Raw genomic sequence first — 17,756 nt, forward strand, 5'->3', positions numbered from 1 at the left:
CTGAAGGCATTCACAGCAAAGTAAACACTGAGCAGGCTTCCATCGCACTTACCACTACACACTCGTAAGGCTATTGACCACATCACACACACGCGCACACACACACACACACACACTGTACACATACAAACACACGCTTGTGCACACATTCACACTCACACACACACAACTTGTGACTTGGTCTGACAGCTCAGCAGCTTAGCTCGCAACCACAGACCTTAATGCACAGGCCACCGTAGATCGGTAAGTGGGTCCACGTGGTTGACCAGTAGGTGAGGCTCAGTTTAACCTATAACACTTAGGCGAAGTGTAGGTCTGCACCTCGTGCAGCTTTAAGGAGGACACTCTTCAACCTGACGCGGGCAGCTAGTGAGGACACTCTGCTGATACAATAAATGTTGAAAAAGAGGCCTCCCAGTACAAACCATAGTTACCAAGGAGCTCCATGGTTTGCCATGGAGAATTTAAGCGCAAAGTGGTTCTCTCTCTCTCTTTTATTCTGATATACAGAAAATTTCCGTAGGATGTTTTTTTTTGTGCCTTATTTACGATTAATTTTATTTCACTCAAAACCACCACAATTTTAGTGTTACAATCATCAAAAAACATTCCCACCATACAAACTGCTTGTTGTAAACGTTTCAGAGAAGGAAGGTACAGAGCAGTACACATTTGATACGGTTCTGTGGAATAATGACTCCTCGTGATTTTGCCATGATGAGGCTTGGAATGTCAGGCACTAGAATAGGAAGAGGCTCTCCTCAGAAGCTTCTCAGTGAGTACATTAAAGTTAAATTAAGAGGGTATAAGAAGTGCCAGGCACAGGAAGTGAGGCGGGAAACAGGAAGAAGGGTCAGTGTCTGGAGCCGGCCCTGCTGCCAGTGTTTGCTGTTTACTATCTGCTCTGTGAGGCTGACAGAGCCAAGAGAGAGCAGAGAGAAACAGAGGGAAAGAGTGAGAGAGAGAGAGAGAGCGCAAGAGAGAGAGAGACAGAGAGAGAGAGAGAGATAGACTACAAGGTGGAGCCTATGGGGTTGACAGGACAGGCAGAGCAACAGATGGCCAAGGGATTACACTTACAATCTCTCAGCTCTCCCCTCATCTCTCTCTCTTCTCTCTCTCTCTCTCTCTCAAGTTCCCTCTCCCTTCAAACACTGATCCTGCAATTTCTCTCCCTCAAAATCTCTCAGCTCTTTCTCACTCTCTCTACTCTTGCAATCTCTCTCTCTCTCTCTCATTCCAGGTCTATTTTTTCACTACTGATGTTGCAGCTGAAATCTCTCTGTCTGGCATTTGTTTTTAATCAGCCTGAAACGGTTTCAGAGAAATGTACTGTACAACCATCAATACCCACTCAGACACACAGCCACCAGAGGAAGTCACACACACACACACACAAGTTTAGCAGTGATGCACTCCCATGACTTAGTAATAACAAGGCACACACATATTGACAGCATGCTATCTACAAAAAGCTCATAAATATTGTGAGCAGCTAAGTAACAATCAAGCAAACACATGTGGGTGTACACACGCGCACACGCGCACACACACACACACACACACACACACACACACACACACAAAGGTGCCAGTGGTCCAAGTGCGTCAGTGCAGGTTCGTTTAGCATCTGACGTGACGCTACTCTTCTGTGTGTGAGTGTGTGTGTGTGTGTGTGCATGTGTCCGTCCGTGGGCCTGTGCGTGTGTGTGTTTGCGGGTCTATGCGTGATGACATCACCATGGAGACCAGTTCTCTGCCGGGCCAGAGTAAATAAAGAGGTACAACCATGACATCAGTGAATCGAGGAGGTGACTCACTTTGGCCAGGGGCAGAGACTCAGTTTTAAGCACAGGATAATAATGAATGATAAGAAATTGAAACTCAATCTACGATAATACCCCTGCAGCCCTGCAGTACACATGCTCTGCTTAATAGAGACAGAGAGGTTCATAATATGAAAGGAAAATATTATTCTATTTGTTCAAAAGCTTTAAAACATAATTTACATTATTATCTCTCAATTATAAATTCTCAAAAAACCATACACACCATTCTAGACTTTCTTTTGGTCCTACAATGCTTGAAACTACTATGTAATTTTTCCAGCTTGATGTAATGATATTGTGTCTACTTGGTAATGCTGAGAAAAAAAGAAAAGTCACTGAGCACACTAAACCTGACAAAAAACACACTTACAGTACAACAAATACTGTCCAATTAGGTCCAGTTCCAATTACACAACCTATTTTAAAGTAAACGTAAAATAAAAGTAAAATGTGTATTTAGCAAAAATGTGTATTCATCCAAAGGCACACAGACTCGTGAAGGGCTAATTCGGCATTTGTACCCGGGTCGACCAATTTCAAAGGGCCCTGGATACCACTGCTTCCCCGCAAAGAGAGACACTCTCCTTAGTACAGCACTTGACTACTGCCTCCTTACAAAAGATTTAAATGGATGACTAAGGATGACTAAGACACTGTGCCATAAGGAAAACCATAGCAACCCTCTCTGAACCAATTCAAAGGCCATCTGTGTAAAGAAACATGTAGTTAAAGGGAAAACAGAGGTGAACCACAATATCCATTATTGTGCCATTCTTGTGGCACTGCACATTTGCTGTGCGATTTCAGACAGTGATGATGACCAACCAGGAAGTCTGGAGGGTAACTGAAAGTACAGGCCAAGCAGGAAGTTCCTCTGAGGGAAAACAATCTAGCAATGCTAATTTCCTGGATATCTACATTGTTTTGTGCTGTACTGTTTAGGCCAGGAAAGGCCTGCATTCATCCATTCTCCATCCACATCTATTGTTTTTGAAAGAATTCATTCTATCATATGTGCTTCCCAGTGCACTAGGCTCTTTGTGTGATCTGCACTTCTTGTTAAAGGTGAAAAAGTACATTCTGAGATTATAAATCAGAGGACTTCTCATACTTGTGGACAATCATGGATCTAGGAAGCAAACAAAGTCGTTAAGAGCAATAAGCAATTCCAGCCAATCAACACGTAGTTTCAAGGGTGCAGAAGGTGCGGTGTGATTTGATCGAGCAGTTTGAGGCGTTTAGCTCAAATATCACCAAGCTTTTCTTCAGAATCGCACTATATGTCTTACGTTACAGGAAGAGAAAAAGCTTTCTCTGGCCACAAGTCATAAAACATCAGACATTACAAAACCCTCAGACATCTCTGAGCTGGGATAACAAAACGCCTTAGCGCTGTTTGTTGAGTGCACTACTTTGCCTGTTTAAATAATTGACTTGTTTAGAGAGCCAAGATGGACATGATTTTCTTTTGTTTTGCTGTTGTGATGCTCCAAAGGTGATTCTTTATGCATAGATTGCATAATTCCAGTCACGTCACCTCACTGTTCTCTGAAACTGTTCTCTCAGCTCTAAAACCCTGCTGGGGGGGAAGCACATGGGCACTCGAGACTCAGAGCTCTAACTGGCGAATGGGGGGAAAGAAAGAAAATGTGGAGGAAAGACAAAGAGAAGGAGAGAAGAGGGAAGAGTGAAGTAGACAAGAAGGGGCGACACTGGGTGGATGAAGTGTGAGGGGCAAACCGCTCAACCGAAGTTTGATAGCGAGGCAGTGAGCAAGCTAAAGTTTGACCGGCCAGTAAAGAAGGAGGAGGATAAAAGGGTATAGCCCAAGCTGACTGAGGAGCAACTTCTGGGCGAGGAATGAGGTAGATCTAACCATCTAACAGGCTGGTTACACCAGGCACGTAACTAAGGTGTTCTATTCACGGATCTTATGCTGCAACAATTACCTTCCACTATAATCAATAGAACTGGCTACACCAGACTTGATAGCGGCACATACATCCAAAAAAATTAGACCAGTCTTCTAAAATTATTTTTACGCACTGCAAACGCACCTGGCATAGCCCACTGTAAAAGTAGTGTGAAAGGATTTGTTTGTAAAATAAATATGAGAGAGGGGCTGAAGTTGATGAGAACAGATTGTAGGCCTATGGCTCAGCAGAGGCATGATGGTTGGGGAGAAAAGAGAAGCAAACAAGGGGTCAAACTGTGACTTGGGCCTTTTCAAAGAGAGGCGGATGAGGGGTCAAACATTTCAGCCTGCAACTACAAACTCCAGCCTTTAGCATTTCCCAGCAGGAAAGGGCGGGAGTCAGGCGCAGGACCTTTACCAAGGCAACAACGGAACACAGAACACTGCTAATCTGAAGTGAAAACATCCAGAGTGGGGCAAGACCCAAGACCCACCTACACATAGCTTATACATATGCTGAAATGTCACATACATATAGTATAAAGCATTTAATCATTACAAAGCATTATTTCTACATACCTGCAAAATAGGGAAATGTGCTGAACAGTTGCATTACTTAAACTTTAATACTTGAATGCTGTAAGCAATGGTCTTGCTGACTTGCTGCAGCCAATTGTTGGAATTCCAATAGCCATCGTTGGAATGATTCTATTATGAAGTTAATTTGCAAAAGCACAGTCTATTTTTAAAAAACAAATATAAAAAACATGTTTTTTTATTGTATATATAATGATTCATTCAAATGGCACATATGCTTTTTGCAAGTAACCTCTTCATATGTAGGCCTAATATACAACAAGAGGCTGCAGACAGAGGACTGGCTGCATGACAAGACTGGCATGCAGAGATTCCAATCTCGTTCGAAGCATTCACACTGGTAACTACAGCCAAATGTTTTTGAGCACAACGACCAGAACCAGAAGTCCCAAAGACCTTTAGATTTCCTTAGCGCACCCCGTGATAGAAAATGCCACAAATAGAGAAACCAGTGACATTTCACAGATTTCCACAGGAGATGCCTCATGCAAAGCTTCACTCCATGTGAGAGGAAAGATGCTGTTTAGTCCAAAAGGTGTTCTTTGTCTCATTTCAACACAAGAGTGTTAACGCCTAATGTCAGTTAGACTGGGGGGCCTGATCCGGATGCTGATTATGACTGGTGGTGGCAAATTAGACACTGGAAGGAAATAATATGAAGATGCTAATCTAACACTGTCCAGTGACAATAGACAACCAGGCAAGTGTGTGTGTGTGTGTGAGTGTGTGTGTGTGAGTGTGAGTGTGTGAGTGTGAGTGTGAGTGTGTGTGAAAGAGACATAATGAGATAGAAGGAGTGTGCGAGTATCAAATAAGATCAACCACACTGGCTCATAAGTCAAAGGGAAAACAAATCTAAAATGGGATATGGTTCTACATGACACTTTCTCTCATATAAACACATGTGGGGATCTGATCTAGTCTACCTTTGGTCTCAGTTTAATTTACTTTGGACAATTTATACATTACTCTGCCCCTGTTGAACAGAAGTTATGTACATTCATAGGATATGACAGTTTTTCCAGAATCACACACACACACACACACACACGACAGGACCCTGGCCATCAACATATCAACAACACCCACAAGCAAATTGTACTACATTTAAGACACCTAAAGCAAAATAACCTGCCAAATGAATTAGACCTTCACAAAAACTTGCAGGTGAAGAGGTTTCCAGATTACTTTTAAATGTATTTAATCCGTAGCATATAATAAATGCATGTAAATATTCCGCAGATGAGCATATTGATTGGGGCCTATTTAAACAGCTATTGCGGGGTGTGCACGAGTGGGAATACGCATACGACCTTTCGGCAAATTTGGGATTTGCTCTGCAGGTCAGTCTAGCCAAGAGGCCATTGACGCCCATTTCCAATGCCCCTAAAACACAGGCACGCAAATACAATCGCTAATCCGGCATGGACATGTATTTTTTGGAATTGAGTAAACAACTGCATTTAAAACCTTCGTTTACAAGATTGCTACACTTTTAAAACGATTTGGTAAGACTTAATGTAGGCTACCAATTTATGTTTAACCTCCCTGATAGAAGTCGTAGCCTAGGCCTATGTCAATTAAGCTTTTCCAAACCCACTCCCTATTGACTACTATTGTGAAGTTCTGGGTGCTCCCAGTGCACGAGCTGTCTGACAGCAGACATGCACATCCTGGAAATGTACCGAATGTTCACCATAAGGAGGAGGCTAGTCGGTGGAAACAGCTGGTAGGATGGGGTCGGTTCACACAACAAATTATGTAATAACCACCCTCTGGTGTTTTATCTAAACGGTTGTCCGAAATGTGAAATATGTTTGTGCACATGGCGCAAACATAAAATACCAAGGTGACTTGTTGCCTACATAGTCTAAACCTGTAGAATTGCACACGGAAACCACAGCCGAGAAAAAGTTGTCCAGGTATCTCGACGACCGCTGTCAAACCAAACACCTTTTCCTGAAGCACCAGTCAGCAGTGTGCTATAGGATGAAAGACCAAACATAACTTTTATAAGAAAGAAAGTAGCCAAAACTCACCTCTAACACAAAGCAGAGACATGGCTGTAACTCTAGAGAGAAAACCCCTGATTAAGTCTTCCTCTGAGATTTAAAACGACATATTAATGATGGATCCCGACCGTCAGCTTCTCACCGTCCAGCTTCGGTCATTCTGGGCAGCAGCGCTCTGCAATGACAACTCTCTAAATTTTACGACTATGGTAAAGAAGCTCTAAAACTAACTTGAGGCTGCTGCCAAAGTACACTGATTCGGTATCTCTTCTCGCCATGATCACTTTTATTTCTCTATCCTAAGGAAAGACAGGAGGGGGTGGGATAGTGGCTGTCGTAGTGACATTGGACATATCCAGTAAGAATGTTCTTTAAACTACAAAGGCGGGATAATGTAAACTGTGGCCAATGGCTATAAAGAAGGCGTTACTCTTTCTCTGCCCCGCCCAGAGTAAACAGGTTGAAGGAACAGGTGGTGACGCAAAGTGACTGTCTAGCTGATGAGGCCTATATTCAACAACTCTGCTTTTTCGGCAGTTTGACTAATTCCAGAGATGTAGGCAAATGACAACCAATAGGCTACTCAATGCCTGAATTACACCTTTTTAAAAAGATAAATAAATAAAGTGAACCAACCTGCTCCTGATGCTGCTATCAAAACGTAGTGCTTAGGCTACAGCAATGTAGGCTATCCAATACAATGTCATTTTATTTATGTTTGCTATTGGACACATTCAATAGAAGAGTTTGTTCCATTTAAGTGTTAAAAAGGACAGAATCCTCAACGCAAGAGTGCCTGGGCCTGAAAGAAATGCAGGCTAGTACACAGAAAGTTGTAGCAAATCGGAGGATGCAGGTAAACAGCTGTAAAACACAGCATATTACTGATTTCGGTTTCTACCGTGTGCTTACTTCTGCAAATCAACCCTGATCTTTAGATAAGTTGCCATAAGTCATGTCCAATATTTACACTGACATCGGGCTACTACAACTTTGTGAAATAAAGCGACACCTAGTGGTAAAATAGTGCAGCGAAAATTTCTGATAGTTATACTTTCATAAATCATTGAGCGTTATTAGGCCATATGTAGCCTAAATTTACCCATTTAATATTTTTCCATGAATATATTTATAAACGATGATATATTTATTAAGAAAAAAGCATACTTACAAACTACTGCATAATAACAACTATACAGTTTTCACCTAATGCATTTGACATGCTGTTTATAAATAGTTAGCTATACATTTTTAAACAATATCCTCATGAAGCCATCACAAGACAACCCATTATCTTGGTCTTGATCAACTACATAATACATCGGGAATCCTTGGATTTTGAGGCTTTGTTTCCCTATACCTAAGGGAGGTGTTTCAGCGACGGACACTTTGCAATGTGTTGTAATTTTGACTTCCGGACCAGTGAAGGGTCACGCTTGTAAGATAAGGTGGTGTAGAGGGACCATTCATTCTGTCCGATCAAGAAAATAAATATCCTTCCTAAGCATGATTAGAACCGTTTTGCGAACTAGTGGCGCCCTGTTAAAGGTAAGAAGGGAACATTTCCATCTGGTTTGTTGACTATTACATTGAAAAGCAATGCTAGCCGGCTAACTTCAATCTGTAACGTTGACGTTAGCTGCCCAAACCTCCTGGTCAGTGACAACTGCTCTGTCATATGATGTCCTAGTGGAAGACCTTTTCAGATAGAAACGTCGAAATTAGTTTACTTTACTTTGATATTCATAATCGCATTGATAACACATTAGGTCTTCAGTACTGAACTTCATCGCTGCAATTAACGTTATTACTTAACGTGAATGCTGGTATTTTAGTCAGTGCGTCACGTAAACGTAACTTCTCAAGAACCTGTCAACTGTGGGTCTGGTTAATGCCTGTGGTGGACTGTTAGTGGTCTGGTCCGATTACATTGCATCATCACATTACATCACCATCGGCTATGGGTCTGACTTGGCGTCGTGAAATTGCAAATGATTGAGTCCAAATAATTGAAAACTCGCAAGATATTACCTAGTCTGTTACATCGTAACGCTTGTGGCATAGGCTACCCGGCAAGAACAGTGTTCCCTTCAACATAATCTTGGGCAGCAACATCATCTCTGAAAAGAGAATATTGTTTTGTGACCGACCGAATAAGACTGGTTAACTGGCTGTCCTCAGCTGTTGCCCTTAAAGTTGTGCCACAGACAGCAGATACACTGCTCTGTTTCTTTCAATACATCCTTTAGTATGTGTCAATACTTAATTAAATGTAAAGTGATGATGGGCTTATTATGTACAACAGAAAGAGTATGTTTAACTGAAAGAAATGCTCCAAAATGAGACTTTCCATCTCTTATGCAGGAAGTTATGACATGAGGTCAGAGGTATGACCACCTCCTCCTTATGTCAAGACCTCCTCCTACCTCGTGTCAACTGTCTGACCCTCCTTGGTCATGTTAACACTTTCAAACCTCATTCCCTCGAACATCCTCCTCTGTGAACATGTGCTGTGATATGACTGGATAAGCTGGCCCTTGTGTAAGACATCTGACCTGGTCTTTTTGTCCTCTCTGCAGCACTCTGGACGGAGTGTACCAGGTCTGTGGACTCCAGTGCAGCAGCGATGGGCCTCCAGCCTCCCCATGAACACTGTGATGCTGTTTGTCCCTCAGCAGGAGGCCTGGGTGGTGGAGAGGATGGGCCGCTTCCATAGGATCCTAGAGCCGGTAGGGTTTTCACCCATCCTGTGTTGCAGAATACAATTATGTGTGATTTTGGATGAAATTTGCAATTTGCATTTGGATCTGTTGAGTTCCCCGAACTACATTCAGTTATGCACAGTGAAAAATTCAATTGTGCCAGTCGTACGGAATCTAATGAGCTCATTAGGTGACTGGTATCATGCTGTCATCTATCATCTCTCTATGTTTATTCCCCTCATTGCTCTTTCACTTTTCCCCTTATTCAGTTCTTCCTCTTATTTATTTATTTTTTCGTTTAACTTCTCTATTTCACATGCAACTCTCCTTACTCGACAAAGCCAAGGTAAAAAGGTTTGGAAAAAAATTGAAACTGTTTTCCATGCTGGGTCATCTTTAATGCATGACTTCTTCCATTTCTGCAGGGATTAAACTTCTTAATTCCGATCCTGGATAGAGTCCGCTATGTGCAGAGCTTAAAAGAGATAGTGATTGATGTGCCGGAACAGTCTGCTGTGTCACTAGGTGAGGAGAGCACCTTTTAACTCCTAGAAACCAACTTACAAATAAAGTATCTTCATGGTGTTAACTAGAGCTCTTCTCCATTTTAGATAACGTTACTCTACAGATAGATGGAGTTTTGTACCTCAGGATATTGGACCCCTTTAAGGTAAGTTTATTTAGCCTAATCCCCTTACTCCTCTATTTTAAAGGCTTTTGGAGTATGCAGTGTGTAACTAAATATGGGGCCACACATTGATTTCAGATTTTTAATCATGGAAGTTGAAAAAGCAAGTGCACAATAAACATGAAACCTGAATTAGTTTTTTTTATATAATGTGGTAAAGAATGCATATTACTGAGCTGCTTCATCAGATAATCCACATCAGTGTTTCCCACAGAATTGAATTGTATTTATGGTGGTAGGTGAAGGGGGGGTGTTGAGCAAACATTCCGTGTCGGAGTCAATAAAATTAATAGCTTATTGTACTACTTGCCTTGCACGAGAAGTTGATATTGACGAGTAGCTTTAACGTTATAGTGTGCTAAACTCGACAACCCAACAGTATTCTAATGTTAGCGAAGGGATACTGCTTCTTATATCCTTGCACATAACTTAATTAGAGAGAGAGAGAGATGAAATGAAAGGATTTCATCCCATATGAATTAGTACAACATCATTGTGTGGTGGTCAATGTTGATATTGCATTGGGCCGCCACAAATAAGTCAATGTATGGGAAACACTGCACAAGAACATAGCCATGTAACAGTGCAAGATGGCTGTAAGTAACCTTTATAGTATTTTTCATGCAGACCCTTGTCTTGTGTCTCTTTTCCAGGCCAGTTATGGAGTGGAAGATCCAGAGTACGCTGTCACCCAGCTGGCACAGACTACCATGAGATCAGAGCTGGGAAAGCTGACCTTGGACAAAGTCTTCAGGGTATGAATATTTAGGTGTATTACCAGGTAGTAGTGGGTCGTCACCGGTTCCTATTGCTAGTGTGAATGCAAAAGAAAAAAGGCTCCTGGGGGCGGGTAGTTCTTAGAACAGCAATTGTGGGCTGTTCGTAGAACTGTGTTCTTAGAACTGCCATGTCCGAATACACCCTATAGGTTTTTTGAGCCAGTAGAATTAATCAGAAATTGTGTTGATGTGTCAGCGCAGTCCAATGTCATTTCATTTACTTTTTTTCCCCTCACGGGCCATAGGAAAGGGAGTCGCTGAACTCCAACATCGTCCACTCGATTAACCAGGCGTCGGACGACTGGGGTATCCGCTGTCTGCGATACGAGATCAAAGACATCCACGTGCCCCAGCGGGTCAAAGACTCCATGCAGCTGCAGGCAAGTGTGGCACAAGCGCACTCGGATCTCTACAGATTTCACAAATTCAAGCCTCTTCAAAGTTCAAAGGATTTTCTCATAAACATTGTGTCTTAAGTCCCTTTTGTCGTGTGTGTGCTTGTGTATTTGTGTGTGTGTGTGCGTGTGCGTGTGTACGTGTATTAGGTGGAAGCCGAGCGGAAGAAGAGGGCTACTGTGTTAGAGTCCGAGGGACACAGAGAAGCGGCCATTAATGTGGCCGAGGGAAGCAAGCAGGCGCAGATCCTTGCCTCAGAGGCCGAGAAAGCCGAAATGATCAACAGAGCTGCTGGTGCGTTTGTGCCTTGTGACTGACCATCTCTGCAGGACCTCTGGCTGCAGAGACAGATAGCATATCACCATTGCATCATTAATTGCTTCACTTTCTGTTCTTAATTTTCATGTGTGTGTTCCATCCATCCAAACCTCCTAGTAATATTGTCCCTTTTGGTCTGTCAGTTTATTGGAATGCGTGAATACACAGTGTAGTTTGTGATTATTGTTCAAAAGTACCATAAGGGTTATCAAGCCTCGTTCATGTCAGTATTAATTTCAAAGATATCCATGTCAAGCTTCTTGACAAAATCTTCGTCTCTTCGCAATGTTTTCCCAGGTCAAGCCAATGCTGTGCTGGCCAAAGCAGAAGCCAAGGCTAAAGCCATCCATCTATTGTCTGAAGCCCTCACCTTACAGGTAGCACACATATATTAGAATACATTGATATAATGCATGCAGGTCAATTTAGTTAAAGTTTATAAGTGATTGTTAGCTATCTTAGTATTTGACTGGAAATGAAATGTTGTATTTTTGCCTTTGTTTACCCAAAATTAATGTAAATGGTACATTTTAGAGCCTGAGTGATATGGGATTTTAAAGACCGATATTGAAGGATTTCAAAACCGATAAACGATTAAATCAGCCAATATTCAGTGAAAAAATGTGTTCTAATATTTAGCATATTAAAAAGTTCTGATGAGGGTGGGATATAATAGGCCTAACTATCTGGTATAGTTAAAATTATAGTGCTGTTGTTAAGCTACTCGGTATAACTGTGTTTATGTTTTACAAATACACCAAAAATCAAGTTAGCCTCCCCCACTCAACCAATGCTAACTTATTTTACTGTTGGACATAACGTTAAGCTGGAAAGACGATACTCGAAATGTAGATGAAGGATCACCCTTTGGCTGTCCTTTACTTAATTTAAAAATAAATATAGGCCGTAATTAATAATAGATTTGCAAATATATTGGTGGATAATATCGGCACGCTGATTTATCGGTCGGGCTCTAGTACATTTTGAAAAATATTTAACAAATATAAGACATATTTTATGAGGCTGGCAGTTATTTTCATTCTGTTCATTTGTCTTGTTTACGTCCGCCTTGGCCTTTACAGATCTATCATTGAAATGTGTTTGTTTTGAATGTTTGTCCCTGAGCTGATAAATCAATATAAATCCAATTTGACAGCCAGATGTCATTGATTAGTATTGTACAGGAAAGTGACCTCATTCCAAATATTCCGGTCTCTGTCCTACCTAACAGATTTTCATTGATCTGGTGATGATGATGCGGCTGTGTGAAATACTGATCCATGCACTGTATGTTCCCTGGTTCTCCGCAGAATGGGAATGCCGCTGCGTCCTACACTGTGGCTGAGCAGTACGTCTCGGCCTTCTCCAAACTGGCCAAAGAGTCCAACACCATCCTCCTGCCCTCCAACTCTGGGGACGTCACTGGCATGGTCACACAGGTAAAACGACATCCACTCAACCACCCACCATTTTTCTTGAAATGAGTGGACCCCCCTTCTTTCGATGGAGCAAAACTGATTCCCAGGTTCACAGGTCTCTCCCAACTGTCAGTTGATCTGATAAGGGGACAAATTCGCCAACATGATTGTTTGTTGGAAGTGTTACCTGATGAGTCAGATTTCCCAATTTAAATAGTCCATTGACTTTCCTCAATCCATTTACCTTTCTTTCTCTCTCTCACGCTCACTCTCACTCTCTCTCTCTCTCTCTCAGGCTATGAGTATCTACAGTACCCTCATTAAGCAGAACCGAAGTCCAGTAGCACAGCTGACAACCTCAGGGGCACCAGACACAGCATCAGCAGACAACACGGCTCAGAAAGAGAATGGCGCATCTCAACCTCCTCTCCAGTAGAGGGCGCATGCCCCAGCCAGAAACTCACACTGACTCAAATACACAAGCTATTCTGGTTGGCATCAGGGCCGAGGAGGCGACTGTGGAATTGATTCACCCGATTCTCCACATTTGTGTCTCTTCAAAGCCCACTCGGGACATGATGGTGGAGCTTTGCTAAGTTCTCCTGTTATGATACAGGTTGTTGATGAACTTATATGCACTCTAAGTTGGGGGGTGGGGGTGGCTAAATAAAGATAGTTACACACATGGGAGAAGAATACAATGAAGATATAATGACATTGTCAGCCTTAACCGTGAGGATGAGAATTATTGTCTGAATTTTGTTTTTCTTTTTTTTGGTCTGTTAGCCATCATATTTGTGAAATTGTAGGTTACAGTCATCTTCCCTTTTCTTTGGCCAGCTTTCAAATGCAAATACTTTGGGAACAATTGGATTCATGGCTTTCATTTACAGAATAGGAGTATCTGATAACATCCTATGGAAGTGGCCCCTGCAGTTGTTAGAGTCCCTGTGTCTTGACAATCTCAGTGAAGATTATGTGATGGAAATAATGCATCCCAGATACGCCCATAAAAGGCCCATAGAGGACTTTGCCATTTTTATCCAGCTATGGACCCAATGTAATTACACCAATGTGTTGACCCACATTTTTGAATGTTGTGAGTGAAGGGAATGGGTAAAATAGCCTTGGGCTTTGTTTATTTAATAATCTGAGGTTTAGAGTACTGGTATATCTTTTTAAGAAGTCCCACCAGATCAAGGCACAGTGTCACACAAAGCACTGAGAATTTGTATTTGGAAGGAGAAAAAATAAAAACAGTATGGAAATTAGTGCATTTGTTTTGTATCTGCAAGATATGCTATTGACCGCATAAATCAAGGCAATTGATCTAACATCCAATACACACACACTTGCAGTATCCCATGTTGTTTTATTGCATGCTATACAAAAAGTTATAAAATGCAAATTAAAATATTTTACAATATTAAACAGAGAATGAGTTTGATATTTTTGAGTTTTGAAAGTTTATTTAAATTGAGTAGGGTTTCAAAATCTATGTTCCGTTGTTCTTTAAGGTTGAGAACAACTGTGATCTGACAAAATGTCAGCTAGCTCATCAACAGCTGTCTCCAATTAACCTCGCCTGGCACAGACCTACACCTTAATGAAGGAGGTATGTCTCTTATTTGCAATCACATTTAAAGCTCTTCCCCGGCAGAAGCAGGTGGCATCCATCTTGTCTTGGAGTCATGGCTAGCTGGAGGAGCAACAACAGCAGTGGTTTTGGTGTGGTCTTGCTGATTTGGCTGGGCTTGTATGCCACTGGAGTTCAGTGTGTCTCAGTGTTCCCACAAGGCCAGTCGGGTCAGACTCCACGGAGCGGAGAGCAGAAAACGGGTGCAGAGCCCCCCTCCTCCAAGTGCGCAGTGAGTGAGGATGAAATGCTGCAATGTGGTGATCCTGATATCACAGCAGCTGATTGTGAAGCAATTGACTGCTGTTTTGAGCAAGGCCAGTGCTTTTATGGAAGGGCAGGTAAGAGACATAAATTATGTTTATCATTTGTTGTTGCTGGCAAATCTTGTCACAAAACAAACAGAGAACAGAAGTGGTGCATTTTTAACAACTAACTGCATCCAGTTCAGTACACACACACACACAAATATTGGGTTAATATCAGGAGGCTTTTCTTTGAATCTAGAAATTTGACCAATGAAGCGTCATGTTTTCAGTGACCGTTCAGTGTACCAAAGATGGTCAGTTTGTAGTGGTTGTGGCGAAGGCTGCGACTCTCCCACAGCTGAGCCTAGAGTCCATCGCCTTGCTGGAAGGAGAGGAAGAGGCCTGTTCCCCTGTCGGCTTCATGGAGACCTATGTCATGTTCCAGTTTCCAGTCAGTGCTTGTGGCACTACTGTAACGGTGAGTATATCCTGTCCTGTGTGTGTGTTGGAAGTTAACTTGTGTGAACATCTACCAGCTACTGACCGATAAATGAACCAATAATTAAACCATTAAGTCATTGAATTGTGTCTGATCTACCATCCATGCCCATATTTTCCCAGCATGTGGCTGGTGTGAATTTGTATGTGTGCCTTCCTTTGCTTGAAATCCACATGTTTATGCTGCTCACTAATGTCAGTGCTTTACTTTGTCATGCAGGAACAAAATGGCTATGTGGTCTATGAAAATCTCTTGTCCTCTGCTTATGAGGTGGCAGCTGGACCTCGTGGCTTGGTCACAAGGGACAGCAGCTATGAGTGAGCGCAAGACCTTTTCTCATTAACCTACATGACTGGCTGTATTTGAAACTAGACTCCACAAGACTATTGTTATAATAGGTGTAAAAGTGGGTTTATCCCATACATGATGGGACCTACTTTCTGAAGCTGGACTTTTACACATCTTGTTTCTGGGGGGGTATCTGGCACCCAACAAAAGTCATGATTTTTCTGCTGACTTGCTTGACCACACAAGTCTCCCTTGGCCTGTCACAGGCTCCTGTTTCAGTGCAGGTACTCTGATATGGCTGTGGAGGCTCTGGTTGTGGAGGTGAACACCGTTCCTCCCCCAGAGTCTGTGGTTGTAGTTGGACCCCTGAGGGTGGAGCTCAAGCTAGGCAGTGGACAGTGTTTGACTAAGGGATGTGTGGAAGGTAAGGCCAAAAGCATGTAGAAAGGCACTGTAAAGGGCCTGTGAGATGTGTATATATGGTCATTGAATTGTTAAAGTGCTTCAGTCCTGTCTGGCTTGATCTGCTGCATTGAAGTGCTTCATAGCTTTTTACTATAGATGTGTAAGTGCTCTGAAATGATATTGAAGCGAATTGGGTAACTTTGTTTACTGGGACCACAGAAAGTTGAGAAACTAAAATCTGTTTAGTCCTCCACTTTCACAAATGTGCTAAACATTTTTCAATTCTATCAAACAGCAGTGTGACTGATGGTAAATTTAGAAATTAGTATTTTTCATATTCATCACAAATGGACTTTGGGAGGGTTTTGTGTCTGAACCCTTCGTATGCACTTTGACACGTTTGTAATGCTGTAGTGCTTTTGTTGAGTCATGTTTATGCATCTGAATTACCCTTCATCTTCAGATGAGGAAGCGTACACCTCGTACTACACTGAGGCGGACTACCCAGTCACCAAAACGCTCAGACAGCCGGTGTACGTGGAGGTCCATGTGCTGGAGAGGACTGATCCGAACATCGTTCTCCAGCTGGGAGAGTGTTGGGCAACCTCCAGCCCCAGCCCTCTCAGTCTACCCAAGTGGGACCTGCTGGTCAATGGGTATGTTAATTTACCCCTAATTTTGTGTGTGCACGGCACATGCCTTTGTACCCTTTGGAAAATCAAACAATTTATATTGCCTACATGATGCACATCTAGTGTGAGTCAGTCAGCTTGCCAGCTGTTCACACAAGAATTATCCAGCGTAAACCTCTTTTATAAAGGTCCATGTGTACAGTGTACACCAGGATGGCCTTTGGTTTATATCCAGCCCGTGGAAGTTTCGTTTTTAAGAACTGTGGTTAGTTTCATTACTACTAGGCCAGATGTCTAGCCTGATCTGACGTGCTTTCCCTAGATGTCCCTATGATGAGGACCGTTACCAGACCACAATGCTTCCTGTGACTAGTGTTCAGTATCCTACACACTACAAACGCTTTGCTGTCAAAATGTTCACCTTTGTGGATGGTGACACTTATCTTCCACTCAAAGAGAAGGTACATTTCTTGTTTATTTCACTCCATTGTAACTGAGGCACTCGCCCAATGTTTTCTCTGTAGATGGCTTTCAAGTGTCCATGACTTGAACTTTTAACTTGAACACTATTCTTAAAATAAACAAAGTTCTCTTATGCTTGCTTTTGATCAACTTTGATCTTTGTCTATCTATTATTGTTGCTTTTATATAAAGTACATTGAATTGCCTCTGTATAAAATGTGCTATCTAAAACTGTTCTTGGCTTGTCCAGGTGTTCATCCACTGTAGCACCGCTGTCTGCTATCCCTCAGCCATGGATTTGTGTGAACACGCATGTCACAGGCAAAGTGAGTGTAGAGACACCATTCAGTGATGTATAGCTAAGGAATAGGCCATTGGTGGTGAACAAAATTGAGGTGGGGGGAGGATGTTATTGGTAAGTCTTCTACAAAAGACTTATTGCTTTGTTTTTGGTAAATGAAGCTATAGGACGGGGTTTACCATTTGTCCAGGAGAATCTCATTGCTTTTTGGTGCAAAATAAGTAGTTAACCAGAGTGTATTCCATGGATATTCTGTTAATATTGTTGGAAATGATAGGTGGTTGGTTAACAGGTATGTCCAGTGAGTTCACACCAGTAGGGTTAAATACAGATCTCCTGAACATCTGTTTAATATCTCCTTTCTGTTGCAGGGAGAGATGTTTCTTCTGCACAGGATCGTACTAAAGCATCCATCATAGTATCCAGTGGTGAAGTGCTTGTCATTGACTAATTGAAACTACTAAAACAAGAATTATTCAAAAATAATAAAACTTGTTTAAATTTGGGAGACATTTGCCTTGTTTCATAATGGTTGCATTTTGTCCCAAACAAATACTGTATTTACCTTAATTATAATTGCCAGTATCTTGCTATTCTAAATGGAGCATTTGTTCAACTCTGGGTAACAACA

General features: G+C 42.0%; 3 protein-coding genes across 3 annotated transcripts in view; 2 read left to right on the forward strand and 1 right to left on the reverse strand.

Moving 5' to 3' along the window:
* The window catches only part of unc13bb (unc-13 homolog Bb (C. elegans)), a 106,077-nt gene extending 99,453 nt beyond the window's left edge, over positions 1-6,624 (reverse strand). The window contains 1 exon segment of the mRNA XM_048259390.1: positions 6,381-6,624. Coding sequence (XP_048115347.1) covers positions 6,381-6,402 — 22 coding nt within the window. The 5' untranslated portion in view covers positions 6,403-6,624.
* Positions 6,625-7,735: 1,111 nt separating this feature from the next.
* On the forward strand, positions 7,736-13,925 carry stoml2 (stomatin (EPB72)-like 2). The gene is made up of 10 exons (XM_048258669.1): positions 7,736-7,901; positions 8,933-9,082; positions 9,481-9,580; positions 9,667-9,725; positions 10,397-10,498; positions 10,768-10,902; positions 11,068-11,212; positions 11,534-11,613; positions 12,547-12,675; positions 12,950-13,925. Exons 1-10 carry the CDS (start codon positions 7,860-7,862, stop codon positions 13,088-13,090), a joined length of 1,083 nt encoding a protein of 360 aa, XP_048114626.1. The 5' UTR covers positions 7,736-7,859; the 3' UTR covers positions 13,091-13,925.
* A 377-nt stretch (positions 13,926-14,302) lies between these two features.
* On the forward strand, positions 14,303-17,630 carry LOC125304420 (zona pellucida sperm-binding protein 4-like). Its single transcript, XM_048258673.1, has 8 exons — positions 14,303-14,631; positions 14,829-15,016; positions 15,257-15,354; positions 15,592-15,749; positions 16,194-16,386; positions 16,685-16,823; positions 17,075-17,150; positions 17,497-17,630. Exons 1-8 carry the CDS (start codon positions 14,346-14,348, stop codon positions 17,574-17,576), a joined length of 1,218 nt encoding a protein of 405 aa, XP_048114630.1. The 5' UTR covers positions 14,303-14,345; the 3' UTR covers positions 17,577-17,630.
* Positions 17,631-17,756: the final 126 nt, after the last annotated feature.

Source organism: Alosa alosa, chromosome 12 (assembly GCF_017589495.1).
Source record: "Alosa alosa isolate M-15738 ecotype Scorff River chromosome 12, AALO_Geno_1.1, whole genome shotgun sequence".
NCBI lineage: Eukaryota > Metazoa > Chordata > Actinopteri > Clupeiformes > Clupeidae > Alosa > Alosa alosa.